The sequence below is a fragment of the Etheostoma spectabile genome, chromosome 6 (genome assembly GCF_008692095.1).
Source record: "Etheostoma spectabile isolate EspeVRDwgs_2016 chromosome 6, UIUC_Espe_1.0, whole genome shotgun sequence".
Lineage (NCBI taxonomy): Eukaryota > Metazoa > Chordata > Actinopteri > Perciformes > Percidae > Etheostoma > Etheostoma spectabile.
In genome coordinates, this window is record NC_045738.1 from 1,717,943 (window position 1) to 1,732,854 (window position 14,912).

At 38.7% G+C, this 14,912-nt stretch overlaps 1 protein-coding gene across 2 annotated transcripts in view; it reads left to right on the forward strand.

The window, feature by feature from the left end:
* Window positions 1-14,912, forward strand: part of LOC116690735 (CUB and sushi domain-containing protein 3) — a 286,959-nt gene that overhangs the window by 111,381 nt on the left and 160,666 nt on the right. For both annotated transcript variants that reach the window (XM_032517890.1, XM_032517891.1), the window contains exons 28-31: window positions 1,160-1,298; window positions 2,706-2,893; window positions 3,184-3,378; window positions 7,815-7,931. In XM_032517890.1, coding sequence (XP_032373781.1) covers window positions 1,160-1,298; window positions 2,706-2,893; window positions 3,184-3,378; window positions 7,815-7,931 — 639 coding nt within the window. The remainder of the gene's footprint in view (window positions 1-1,159; window positions 1,299-2,705; window positions 2,894-3,183; window positions 3,379-7,814; window positions 7,932-14,912) is intronic.

A 14,912-nucleotide genomic window follows, 5' to 3' on the forward strand; every position in this document is an offset into this window, starting at 1 on the left:
GGGGGGGGGAGGAAGAAGAAGATGGTGGGAGTTAGAGAGAGGAGGGGATATGTGTGAAGGAGACAGAGAGGTATGGATTGAAGGAAGAGAAGTAGGGTAGGGGACCAGAGTAAAAGAGAGATGGTGAGAGCAAGTGGGAGCAGGGGAGTTTTTCTATTAACTGGCTGTAGCAGAGACTGTAATTCTCTCACTGATGTCTTAAGAATATGTGCAGAATAAACAAGACTCTTCAGATATGTTTGAGTTGTTGCCAACTCTTATGTGGACAAATTCAATCTGTAGCCAGTCAAAGACGGAGTACTCTACGATCTCGCAACATATTGTCTTATTAGAGCTTAACAGCTAATTACTTAACTATGCAATTAGAAATAATTACACTAAGTAGGTCCAAAGAAACCTAGGTGTTGCTGCCAACAGGTCTAACTGAGGTTTTTTTCCTGACCTGGAAAGAGCTTGACATTTGTAATTCTCATTATGCAATTACAAGATCACACAACTCAGCATAATGCAATGGCACCAGACACAAGTCTGTATGAGTGAAAACTTGATGTAAATGTCAACTTTCCTTTTAACAACTTCAGTGTTACCACACCAAATAAGAGCAAAATCGCTAAATCCTATAGCAGAAATGTCCATATGCAATAATTGATTTAAAGACGGAACCGAGATTCATGTCATTGCTTGAATAATTTATAGTTGGTATTTTCTCCTTATTTATCATATATTTATGCTTACCTGATATGAACAACTACACAGGGAGACAAACATTTTTTTTTGCAGTGCTGACCTGTTGAACACTGAATAAACACTTACAGAAATTAATTGGGAAAACATCCAATGCCTTGGTGAAACAAATGTCAGAAAAATATCTCATGTAATCATAATGTAGGAAAATAATGGCACAGTCTTTCTGATGCCCTGGTTTTTGGCCTGATCCCGTTGCCGTACCTGGTGGTTCTTGCTGAATAAGGTCGACAATGGCCATAGAATCTGAGTCAATTATATTTATTGACCTGCAAGTGAGCATTCCTTACCTTTCTCTCAAACTGAATTCAGCTCAGCCAAAGACATTTGCAGCAGGTCAGGCACATTTAAAGATTTTCTTTGTGACCACTCTGTGCATCTTTTTCATCCTTCTTTTCCTTTTTTATCTCTCAAGCTCCTTGTGGTGGGAATGTGACTGGATCTTCAGGATTTATCCTCTCTCCCAACTACCCACACCCCTACCCTCACAGCAAAGACTGTGACTGGCTTATTGCTGTCCACTCTGACTATGTCATCTCCTTGGCTTTCATCAGGTAATATGAGCTGCTGCTGCAATGTCCATTTTTACTTTGCTTATTTGCTTCTTGTCAAAACATAAAAACAACAATGGAATTGTTGTGACATTCAATGTCTAAATTACCAGATGAGTTGCATAATTTACATTTTAAATCATCATTGAAAAAAAATCCTGAAATTCAAGGTTTTTGCAGTATATGAACAGTGGCTCCAATAAAAACCACCAGAGACAGTGAAACAACTGTTGTCCTTTTAAGTTCATGGTCCAGTAGTTTACAAGATGAAGCTTTCCCTAAACCTGTGGTATGTTTGTAACCTACCTGGAACAGAATGGAGTCACTTCTTAGTGGATGCACAGCAACTCAGGTGGTGACTTGGAATTGCTTGTTTTCTGCAGTGGAACCAGCTGTAACATCATAGTATTGAGCAAAGTTGGCCATGTGTGTTAAGCAGTGGACCTGAGTTTGAGTCCAGGTGTGTTGGGAGATAGGGACAAATCAGCATTGCCTCTCCAAATACCAAGAAGGCAGGTATTCCTGCCACTTTGCTGAAATGTGGTGAAACAAGATTTCTGGATGAATACTATATATTGCAGGCAGAACTGTGATAAGAGTGAAACTCATTTCCGAGCTGAATGATACTCAGACCATAAGCTTTACATTATTAATTGCAATCTATATGTAGCAGCAATACTGAGCAAACTTGCAGATGGGCCCGAGGGCACTTTTCATGGGCCGTGTTGCTGTTGAATGTTTTAAGTAATATTTTTGTAGTTGTTTCATGAAGGGCTGAAGAAGGAGCGTATGTACATTGTGCTTTCTGACCTCCCACTCACTTTCCCTCTTCTCGAGGTGAAGGAGAGGAATTCACCATGTTTCGTTTTCAACTTTGTCCTTCAAACAAACATCTAATAGAGTTAGCACAATGCTGCTTTCTCCCTTGGGAACGCCAAATGAAAGGATGGAGTTATGATTTTAAATTGGAGTTGCCTTGATCCAACTCAAATGCAATTATCTCCAAGCTATTTACATTTTTGTCATAAACCACGCTCATTATTTTGAAAACAAAAGCTCCTCTCTCTCTAAGTGCGGCATGTGATTTGATATACAGCACTGCAATATGAAACGATCTTTTCACACTGCATTGCCATTGCCGTCTGGGAAGATTTTTTGCCAGCGCAGTGTCACAACAATTTAATCTGTTCTCACCTCTTGGGGGAGATATCTTTTTTTATCTCTTTGTCTAGAGATACAAAACAAATCGCTTGGCATGACTCACTTCTAGCTCTGCGGTGCACACTCTCCTTTTGAAACTCTGATGCATTTTAAATCTTGTATCCAATCTGTAAAATCTGGTGCTTAAGACTTGGCAAAAATAATAACTGTTTTATCTTGCATTCGTGTGTTCTTTTTCACTTGTCACAGCTTCAGTATTGAGCCCAACTATGATTTCTTGTATATCTACGATGGGCCAGACAGCGGCGCTCATCTGATTGGCAGTTTCCAAGACAGCAAGCTTCCTGAGAAAATTGAGAGCACTTCCAACTTCATGTACTTGGCATTTCGCAGCGATGGCTCTGTGAGCTACACCGGCTTTCATTTGGAATACAAAGGTACTCTGAAGGCCTATGCAAGTGGGATTTTATGTGTTTACACAAAACATGTATTTATTACAGCAGGGGATTTTGTTGGATACATATATACATGAATCGGAAAATAACATATTTGAAGGTATTTCACACAGCTACTTTTACTAATGTTACTTTTGAACAAGTTTTGTAGTGTTTAATCACACCCCCCCAGCCTGTATGACTATTTATCTATTAATTAGAAACCCCTCTCACTTTAGACAAAAAAGCTTCTTTTTTTCCTTGTCTAAAAGCTTTGTTCTTTTGATTGGCAGCAAAACTGCGGGAGGCGTGTTTTGATCCGGGGAACGTGATGAACGGCTCTAGAATGGGTACTGACTACAAGCTGGGATCTATGGTAACATTTCATTGTGAGGCTGGTTACCTGCTGCAGGGCTACTCCACTCTAACATGTGTCATGGGCAACAGCAAGAGACCGGAGTGGGACAGAGCCAAACCAAGCTGCCAAGGTGAGAGGTAACACTTCTACGTTAACAGAAGGCCCGAGTAGAGAACTGCACTCCAGCTGTTTGGTCAATATTTGTTAGTATGTGATACCAGGACTGTGCTGTGTGAACATGAGTTGAAGTGTGGTGTACATGCCCCTCGCAGAAAGACTCTGAGAAGAGAAATATGTGTTATTGATGTAGAGCACTTTAATCTCTGCAGATCATTTATTGTTTGTTTTTATCACCGTAAATAAAATAAAAGGTATGGAGTACATGCTTCTGTATGTCAGAACTGTATGTCACAGGTTTGCCATGGGGTCTAAAAGAAGAAGTCTTAAATTGTAAGTGTTGTATGTAGGTCTTAACATTTTTTAAACAGGTCTTAATTCCCCTACCTCTAATAGTTATTTCTGTCTCTATTATAATTTGTGGTATTACAACTACAATTTAGACCAATGTGCAAGTTATATTGCAACCAATCCTGACAAGTCCTATAATGCCAATGAGGAAATTCGAGGAGGGGGGGAGACATTGTTAAAAACATATATATAAAAAATATAATGGTGTTAAAAACAGCTTAAAAAATCTTATATTTGACTTGGTGAAACCTGCAGAAACTATATATATATATATATATATATATATATATATATATATATATATATATATATAATATATGATATATATAGTTATATATATATATATATCTATATATATATATATATATATCTCTATCAGAGACATCATGGTTTCTGCAGGTTACCCAAGTGATGTGTTAAGACATTTTGGGGCTCTAACCTGGTGGCCTTAAGAGGGTGACTGAAGTGCAATTAAACAACCTCTGTGTCAAAAATCTCAAGATGGCAAAAGTGTGGTGTGGTGTGTGTGGGTGTGTGTGTTTGTGTGGGTGTGTGTGTGTGTGTGTGTGTGTTTTATGACTTATTGTTTTGTCATGATTGTGGTGACACCCGGATTACGGCTGCTGCTGCAATTCTGCTTGATTCCCACCGCTACTATTATTATTATTATTAGTCATAGTTTTTTAATATTTTGAGCCATGTTTCTATACTATTATAGTTTGGTATTATTGTAGTTTCTCCTTCCCCCACCTGCCCTAACCAGTCGAAGCAGATGGCCGCTCACCTAGAGCCAGGTTTTGTTTGAGGTTTCTGCCTCTTAAAAATAAGTTTTTCCTCGCTGTTGTTGCACAAAATTCATGCTCTTAGGGGAATTGTTGGGTATCTGTATGGGGCATCTGTAAATTATGTTGTGTAATCTAGACCTGTAAAGTGTCCTGAGATAACTTCTGTTATGATTTGACACTACAATTTACAATTTAATTTTTAGATCTGGATATAAAGTTTCCTAATGCTATAACTTTAAACATTAGACAATAAAGGTTTAAAAAGGCTTAAAGAGATATTTTGCTGATTTAAATTTGGTTATGTGTCATGGCAGTATGGGCAGTATGTTAGAAGAACACTGTTTTGCTTATCTCCATGGTGCCAGTGCATGGAGCTCCGAGTAGTGGCGGTCTGCTGAGATCCGCCATGTGACGCGTCATGGAGTTCTGCTGATATTGGCCAGATGGCGCAAAATTACTTACAAAATGGTTTCCAACAGCTGAACTCTCTTTCTGATTACACTAAATAATATCCTTTTCTGCACAATAAACACTATAGCAACAGGATCTACCCATTCACATAATATTTCAGGTTATCAGTTGAACAACTCATAAATCCACCAATAAACTGACCTTAAACTTAAAACCTGCAATTAATCTAAGAAGAGTAATATTAGCTTGAAAGAAATGGTTTGTGAACAAAAGCAATGTAAATACATGCATGGTAATACAAGGCACTGACCTCACAGAAGTGAGGCAACCTTTGTGGTAAAGAGAAAGAAAGGTCTTTATCCCAAAATATTTTGTTATCTTTTATTAAAATAGAAAAAAATATGGAAGCCACAATTTGATTGGTGTAATGAGTCTTCCTGGTCTGTAGAGTTAGTTTATTTAATACTGTACTTAAAACCGTAACTGAAGCAACCTAAACCGTTGTTGAAAAATAATCCCATTTTATATATCTTGTAGGAATTTCATAGTTTTACAGTGTGTTGCAAAGAAAATAATATATGGATTTATTATTCACAGCCAAATCTACATTGTAAGGCATTTCCTAGAGCTTTTCAGCATCGCAGTGATCCCAGTGTCAAGGAGAGAAGTGAGAAAATGTGAGGATTTTCAAGATAACTACCCAGCGGTCCTCCCTCGAGTAGCATTACACCATTTTTAATACTCCTCAAAGTATCTGATCTGCCTAGGTTGAATTAGAATTCAGCTCTCATTTGCCAGCAGTGGGGAACAGTGGCACCCACTCTCACACCAGGGAGCTATTCATTACTTTTACAGTTGGCACCTGTGCAACTTCACTGAACAGCCCTGAAGTTATGTGCTTTACTAAAGGGTCCATCAGCATCTCTCCATTTAGTATTTTCACTTTGAGACCAAACAGTCTAAAGGCTAAATCTAATGGGTTCAGCTGCCCCAACATATGGCCAGCTCCTGTCCTTTCACATTATATAGCAATTAACTGAAGTTGATAGTCGTTTCCCAAAGAAGCAAAACCTGCAGTTTACTTTACTAAGTCAGCAAGTGCCAACAAGAGTGATTCTTATTGCATTATGCATTGTGTATTGTGGGCAGCAGAACCCACACTTTAATACATAGACATGCTCAAATGTATATCTGTTTAACAATTTTATGTAAAATGAATTAAATCCAAGATGAACATTTTAGACTATGGAATACTTGCGTAATTGGAGTCAAGCTAATGCATTAGCGGGATGGGATTATTGGTTGATATTATCTTAACTCAGACATATCCTTATAGGTATATGAGTGACAAGATATGTCAGTGCGGATATGTCAAAAATATGTATAGATAGATATCTAAATATCACTCTGGAAATGATACCTAATATATGGGCAACTTCCATAGCAACCTGTTTACCAATATCATCATATGTATAGATAATAACTTACCTTTTTGTTCTGGGGATTTAAGTTTTTCCGACCCATCAGTCTTTTTGCAGAACACAAAATAATGTTGCCGGTTTACAGTGTACCCACTTTTTCTTAGCACTACACTCACCTGTCAGAATGGAACCATTAAAGCATATCTTGAGAATCCCTTCCTTTCCATAGTGCTGCTCTCACCTGCTGTGGATTGACAGTACAGTGTGCCCTCATTCCCACCAGCAGCATTCTCACCCAGCATTACACCATGGCTCCCTTCTGTCTGACAAATCAGCTTAATTCAGAGTCCCACTTGCTGTCATCACATATGTTTGATTACATGCCTCTTGCTACTCCACCAACCAAATGCGGATAAATTGCTGATCCGTCTTTCTACATTAGCGCCTCTGTTCACTTTTGCTGCTTGATGACACAGCATTGAAATGTGCCTTGTGTGGGCCACAGAGGGTTCAGAGCAGCTGGTGACAGCTTTCCTTTTGACAAATGAGTGTGTGTTTGTTTACAGTCGAGGCTCCCCCACCTGATGGCTTGGTCCGTGAGGTCTGAGGCAACTGCGTTAGAGGGCCTCTTGGCAAATTAGGTACATCGTTAATAGCTTGAGATAGGACTCTGAGATGTGATGCAGGTGTAGAACACATCACAGCTTATATTGATCAACCTGGTTTCCAGTTAAATATCAGCCTACACTATGGTGATGGTGCAAGTAAAAGTAAACAAAGGGTAAGATTTTGGTTTGGACCTAATAGTTTTTAAAGACAGGTGTTGGTTCCCCCCTTGTGGATGAAATAATCATACCGTTCTGTGGCTAAGTAGCACTTACTGCATAACCCTAACATGAATGGATAGTCTTTTCTGATGTGTCAATCAATTAAGATTGTAAATACCTATCCAGCAACTTTAAAATAAGAGCAACTTGACTTGTTATTTGCACTGCTGACTGAAAACCTGTTTCAGCTGAAAAGTTAAATCCAGGTTTCTGAAACAATGCTTCTGGGCAAAGTGGGCTGAATAAAGTCAAGGCATATGGAACTTTTGTGATTGTGTGTTTTGTTGATTGATAGTGTTTTTACATTTTTTGAAGGCAAACCGTACTTTTCCTCGCTGGTTGTTTCTTTTTTAGGTCTTAACCTTGTAAACACACATCTGCCTTCTTTTTCTGTCCTTTCCTTTTGAAAATGATCCCAAAGTGTTAAGTGTCAAATTATTATGGTATGCTAGCCAACCTTTGCCAGCAGCTGAAAGTTCAAAGGTGACTTTTCATCTCCTTTTGTGATAGTGCACAGGTGCTTACCTGTGCACTTGTGCCAGTTATGTTGATTTGCTTATTGTATTTTATTTACCCAATTTCCTCAGGTATTGTAAGCTGGTTGTTTCGCATTTATTAACTGTTTTTCGGTTGTCTGCCTTCCTGTCCCTACAGCTCCCTGTGGCGGGCACTTCACAGGTTCAGAGGGAACTGTGCTGTCCCCAAACTACCCTCATAATTACACCAGAGGCCAGAGCTGTGTCTATGACATCTTCGTCCCTGGGGACTTTGGTAAGCATGTCAAACAATATTTTCATAGTTTTTTTAATTTTCTTTACATTTAGTCTGTTCAATTGCTTCTAGACATATTTTTACTTCTAAGATGAAGGGAGGAGAAGAGGCTAAGATAATTATCTGTTAATGATTATGATACGAGGACAGTCTATGAAGAAATGGAGGATTATTTTCAAAGCTGGTGATGGATAAGAGTACTATCAAACAAAATGTTCAGACTTGCATAATTAATTTCCCTGTTGCGCTTAATTTTTTCATGCATTTCAGTGTTTTGTTAGTTTGGATCAGTACATTTGATGGTTACATTCCAATGACACTCACATAAAATGTTGTGTGCTGCTTGATTAATGTTCCATCCCTGTATAATTCATCATTCATATGTGACAATGGAATTGACAGTGAACCAAGCCAATAGTTACACTATGAATAGACAAAGGGCAGTGAAGGCCACTGCTATTCTTCACAGTTGTGCATGTTTAATGAAATCAAATTTAATCAATACATACACATTAGCATTCCATACCAATATTCTTTTAGGGGGCAGCTGTTGGCTGGTTATGTATGACTTGAAACACAACCTGAAAAATGGCAGTGTTTGGGCTATAGCAAGAGGCGTTAAATAGAATAAGATCAGGGCATACAAATTGATTGTGTTGACAGGAAAGATGCTCTGTACCGTAGAATGGAGAGGAAGGACAAGCAGCGAAGGGCTGTGGGCATTAGATGGAGCAAGCAAATTCACTGGTTTATACAAGCGTCTTTGTGTATACATAAATCAGCAAAGGTCTTTGGAAGACCTTGATGTGCTTCTGCTCAATATTCCATGTTAGTCATAAAGAGCTGCAGAAATCGTAGGCAGAGGTTTTTATTCTGTAAAGCCCTGTGCTTATGAAACACAGATTAGTCCCGTGTGTGATGATCCAGCCTGACAGTTCACATCCTCTGTTGCCATCTCCCACTGCTCATGGAGTCCCACAGGTCTTTTTATTTATTTATAATATACTGCATATAAATGCAGCCTTTGCTTAAACTGCCTGCAAAAGCTTAATGGAGTGTGTAAGTCGGCAAACAACAGTCCCACCTGGGCTGGCAATTTTATTCCAGGGAGTGTAGGCACAGAGGCCGTTGAAAAGTCCCACTGATAGTGAACAAGGCCGCTGTGGCATGGTTTGAGGGAAATATATTCTGGGTAGTAGTCTAACACAAAACAACTGGAATTCACAGCTTGGGTTGAGCAAATTTAAAATGTTGGGACACTACCTCTAGCTATGATGTAACGATCATGTAATGAAATCCTAAATTATCTAAAGCATGCACCCTGCTTTAATATAACAGCCAAAGCCAGAACAGATGCACATGCTACTGCACCAACGTTATATCTCCAACTCTTCACAGTTTTTGCTGCAATAACCAAATGGAGCCTATTAGCATACATGTAGGTGCTCGACAGTACCACCCTAGCATTGTTTATTTTCATTAAGATGAGATGAGTTATTTTACCTAATCATTGAGTTAAATTTAATTTAAAAAAAGTAATGTATGTAGAGTCTAGCATTTTAGTGTTTTTAACCTTGAGATAAAGCAGTATGGAGATAAATTCTGTTTTCTCTGTAGCTGCTTGGCAGAGGAGTGAAGCCTATAGGCGGTGTGATAGCAGGGATCACATTTCAGTGTCCAGTGTACAGATAATTGAAATTTGTAAGCACCTAGGGTAGAGTATCAAACGTCTGTCCTAGTCTGTCCCTTATATAACCGATAGCGTACCATAAGCCTTGAAGACATTACAGTATGTCAACCACGTTGAACTGGCAGTAAAAGGTCAGTGGGAAATGTCATCTCATGACTCTGGCCCAATAACCTGAGGGTTTTACACCTGAGTTGGGAGGGGTGTTGGGTTATTACGTGGATGCATGTTTTTTGCTGTCAAGGTGTAGTTACGAGGGCAGTCCTTGGTATAAATACAGTATATGTATTGTAAAATGTTAATATTTGAAATATGTTGCAAGCACACTGTATGACACTAAACAGGTTAAGAGTTTGAAGTAGTACATTTGAAAAAATGTATCATGTGTTCTTAATGATTATTATTAGAATAATTATTGTCAGTGCCGGCACAGCGCCTGACATGACGTTTGAGTTATGGTTGCCAGGGTGGCAACCAGCCATCAGCTATTGGCTGCCAGAATGAAAGCTGTTTGAATTGTTAATCTTCATAAGATTGATTTCACTGAAAAACAGTGGCTCGGTGCTGCCAACAATGGGAAAAAATTGAATTAGCATTGATAGACATGTTTTTTTATTTGAAATTGCATATTTACAAAGTAGCCTCAAGTATAATGAGTTAAATGCAGTAGGGAAATTACCTCCTGTTAGACCATTCAGAGCTGTACTTTAGCAGGTATATAACTATATTAGATGTGCATATGCCGCAAACAAGGCAGGGCTGGAAAGCGTTCTTCATATTTGAGCTTTTAATAAACATTGACAAGTTTTTCAAGGATAATTTTGTATTACAGTGTGAAATGTTGCCATCAACCCAAATCTTGTAATCGAGTAAATAAATGACTATGTACTATTCTTTTCCTTTTATACCAAGGCAATAAAGTCAGCATTCTTTATTTTATTATTATTATTTTTTTTTTTAAATAATAGTAAAAACTGATTGCCAACAGGGCAACCAGATGGAATCCAATGGTTGATAGTGGTTCAGATCTTGTTGTCTGGAAGCTGTTACTGTCAAGCTCTGCAAGTCTTGCATTACTGCAGACTTTATTTTTATTTTTTTTAACTACAAGATTTTTTCATCCATGCATACATATGACTGATACTGATGACATCATCAGCTACATTCCTCCTTTTAGTTTTTTTCTGTTTTGTGCTGGAGTTTTTCTAAGAGCAAAGGTTTGGACCACATTTAGGCATGGTACATTTTGCACCCGATAAACTAACATAATGTATGCAAGTAATAAACATCCATTCACTACATAATACGCCACAGTGTAATCTATTTCAGGTCTGCTTGAAGCATCACCTCAGTCATACAAATACATTTAAGTCTGTGCATAGGACATGATCGTCCTACATGACATATTTCCAACATGGTTTCTGTTTTGATAGAAAAAATGTTCTATGTTCATAGAGGCATTTATGCACTGTATTCCAGGTGATGATCGTAAAATTAATAATAAAAAAGAGCTGGCAGTAGACATCAGTGCTTAAAGCGCACTGAGTATAGTCCCTAAAAAGGCTCTTTTTCATTTGTGAGCCATCATTTCTTGGTAGCTCAGCACTCGTAATTATGTGCTGTGCATATCTTATTTTACTGTGAAATTCACATGTCGTTAACGTACAATGTGCATTTGTCTTGCCCTTTAATGTTTTATTATTTTGTCAAAAATTATGGTTGTAGTCATATTTCAATTAATTCAGCTTTTTTCTTTTTTAAAGAGATTAATTATTTGTGTCACTCAACCTTTGCCTTGGGCACTGCTTGAAAACATACAGACATACACTGCCCCACTAGCCTATAACTCTAGACTCACCCTAGCGGCAGCAAATGTAATTTGCATCCAAGGTCAGTCTAGCAACTCTCAGTTGGATGGTGAGCTGGGAAAAAAAAATTCTGGTCAGGCCAATCACATTGTGTATAGAGTCGGTGGATGGACTTAATATAAAGGTGGCAGAGTTACAAGTTGCAACGGTTCCGCGTACCCGGGATGGCATAAGAGGTCTCCAGGCTGCAGCCCTATCCGACTCTGCAACTCTGGAAGACTTGGAGTTAAGCACTGCAGTCAACACAAAGATGTGTTTGGAGTTTAAAGTTTAATCTATTAACTAGCGTTGCTCTGGTTAGTTGTTGTGCTATCCTACTGCGTGCAGAGGGAATTTCAAAGACAACCGTTTATCCCGCCCCTCAGATTGAGCCCTGCCAATGGTGAGTTCCCAGACCCAACATCTTGATGTTGGTCTGGCTTGTCTGGCTAATGCCCAAAAGGAATTCACTCTTGTTTACAGCGAGTTCATTGGCTAGTATGTCCTTTTTTGTCCTATTCTTCCAGGGGTGCATGGCATTTTATAAAAACAGGGAGATTGACAGTTGAGATATTTTGGCAAGATAACACTCCATTGTGTGCACTTGTACAAATGGAAAAAATAAATATGTGGATACACTTTAACAAAAATGCCAAACCGGTAAAGGTAAATTGGTATATTGATTTTGTTTTTTTTCTTTTCTTTTTTCAGCCTAAGTTTGTGTAGTTTGTATTTTGCCTCAGGATTTGTTTGTTCGCTGCAGCATCTTTTCTGAATGTTTGACAGCTTCAGAAGTGAGACAAATTCTTCCAATTAGCAGGACCCTCAAAGGTATTTCTTGTATATGTATGTTTTTCCTTTTGCAAGGTAGAATGTGCTTTTTTGTTTTGAATTGGATTGTGCATCGTATATCCCCAATGAGATATAGCTACATTAACTCCAACTATCATCAACTTATAGATAACCTTTGAAAATCAACTGTGGATTTAAAAATCTCATTAAAATTGAGTTGATTGTCAGAACCTATTTTCATGACTGAAGGTGAATCACAGAAACCAAATTCCTAAGGCTCTTCTTGCAACACTACCACCAGTACCACGATATACACTTATAACTCTTTCTATAACTCTAGAAACTAACTTTAACAAGGTTATGGAGCAGATCAAATAACTATAATTTTAATTGTGGTTAACCTTGCAAAAGTTGTATTTCATCCTATGGTAGTCTCTAACTGGAAGGATGCTCATAATGAGTCATTGGTGAATTAGATTTTATAGACACAACATTCAGTCACTTCTGTTTATCTGCCCGAGGCTTTTTATAGCTCCAGTGTATGTGTCTGTATAATGCTAACAACAACATATGCATATTGGTTGCCACAGAATGTGTCGGGAGGTGAGACGGGAGCACTGACAGATTGCAGTAATAAATCTGGGCTGTAACAAGATGGACAGAGAATGAGTGTGGAGAGAGACTGGGGAGACTGCAAGAGGTAAACGGAGTGAGTCTAACTACGAGAAAGAGGCACATAGATCTTGGTTGAATGTGAAAGGCTCAGAGAGAACAAGTGCGATGGAGAGTGATAATAAGTGAGAGAGTTATAATAAGAGAGACAGGGAATGAGAAGAGAGCGAGAGAAACAGAGTGCTGCCGAGAGCGATCATAAAAACGTTGACCCCCGGGGGCTGATTGTTGACTCATCAGTGATGTTTGCTCGAGAGTAAGAAGTTGTGCCTGGGGCCACTCTGGTACATCCCAGACAAAAAGCATTACCTTGTGTGTTTGCATCCGCTTACGGTATATAGTACCCTCTCGTATGAACTGTGAACTCTGCTCTGGCCCCACTTTGATGTAGAATGTGTGTTTTGATCTGGGATACACACGTCTGTGGATGTGTAATTTGAATGTGCCTATCACTCACTCGATTGACTGAAATTGACAACCTGTGGGTTCAATTGTGCAAGTGCAATGGCTTGTGCTAGTTGTCAGATACGCCACTGAAGAGTACTGTACACGGTTTCAAAACTCAGCAGGTAAAAGAGATGATAAAGACCCAAGCAAATAAAAAAGCAAAAAGAGGGCGGGTAAAACTGGAAGTAGAATTAGCTGGTTACATATCCTTGTCCTCTCTCTTCTCCCTTGAGGTGACCAATACTTACAGCTTTCAATCGACAGCGCATAGTTTCTACCCAAGATAGAAGCCTAATGTACTGGATGCAGCTTGTGCCAAGGTGCAGCCGCATACTCCCTGCCAAAAGGGCTGATGCAATTTCACTGTGATAATGGGTCATTAAAAATATATGTGTCTGTGATGTCATACAATCCTCTGGTTTCTGTAAATGAGGCTTGTGTATACTGTCACAGCCCATAATCTCAGAAGGCCTGTTCTGCCACAAAGCAAAGACCACAGATAGTTCTTCCATAATTCATAGCCAGAAAGACAAAAATATGCTGCCATTTTTCTTATCTTTTGCTGCTGCCTGTGCTGTGAGTGTCTTTAACACCTTATGTGGTTGTTGTGCATATTTTGCCTTAGGGCGCATGTAGCTAATGCAGTGGCTCTAGGCAATAATGGGCTTGCATTCCATTCCAGCAACATTAGCTGTGTCCTGATCAATTGCTTTTTACAGCATGACCTACTGATAGTTTACCTGAGTGGCTCTGTACCAGCAGGAACTTCGGTTTCCCATATATTTAATCTGCTGGTTAAAATGTGTAAGAAGAAGACTTTTCCGTAAAATTACGGAAAAGTGAATTGTTTTCATTAATATATATTTAAAAGTTGAATAATAGCCATATTGTATGAAAGTTGTAGGTGTTACAGTGGCACAGCAGTGGCACGTGAACAAAATGTGACTGTCTGTAGTTGCAATTAGACTGTCTGGCGAAAATACAGCCTCATGCTTATTAATCAGTGGCCATGTTTGTAAGCACAGAGCAGATCGCTTTTATCTCTGATATTTGAAATCAGCCAATGACGCAGACTGCTGCTATTAATGGACACTGAGAGAGACCTGTCAAAGAAAGGCTCTGACAGCCGAAACTATAGGGGGCATAAGTGAAATGACCTAATTTTAATGGTCGCAAGTCTTTTGGAAACATAATGATATAAAATTGATGTGGGGAAAAAAAATGTGGGCATATCAGCAAATAAAAAAAGTGAATCGTTGTGCCTTTGTCAAGGATAGGTTGTATGACATGGAATTTTTTGGGGCTTGAGAGCATGTTGTAGAGAAGGGACTAAGATGAGGCTCCGTGCTCTAGCGATGACATCACCCACAGTAAATTAGGCAATACACACCCATTTTATATATATGTGTGTACATATATGTGTGTATATGTAGTATATACACACATCTGTGTGTGTGTGTGTATATGTGTGTGTGTGTGTGTATATATATATATGTATATATATATATATATGTATGTATATATATATATATATAT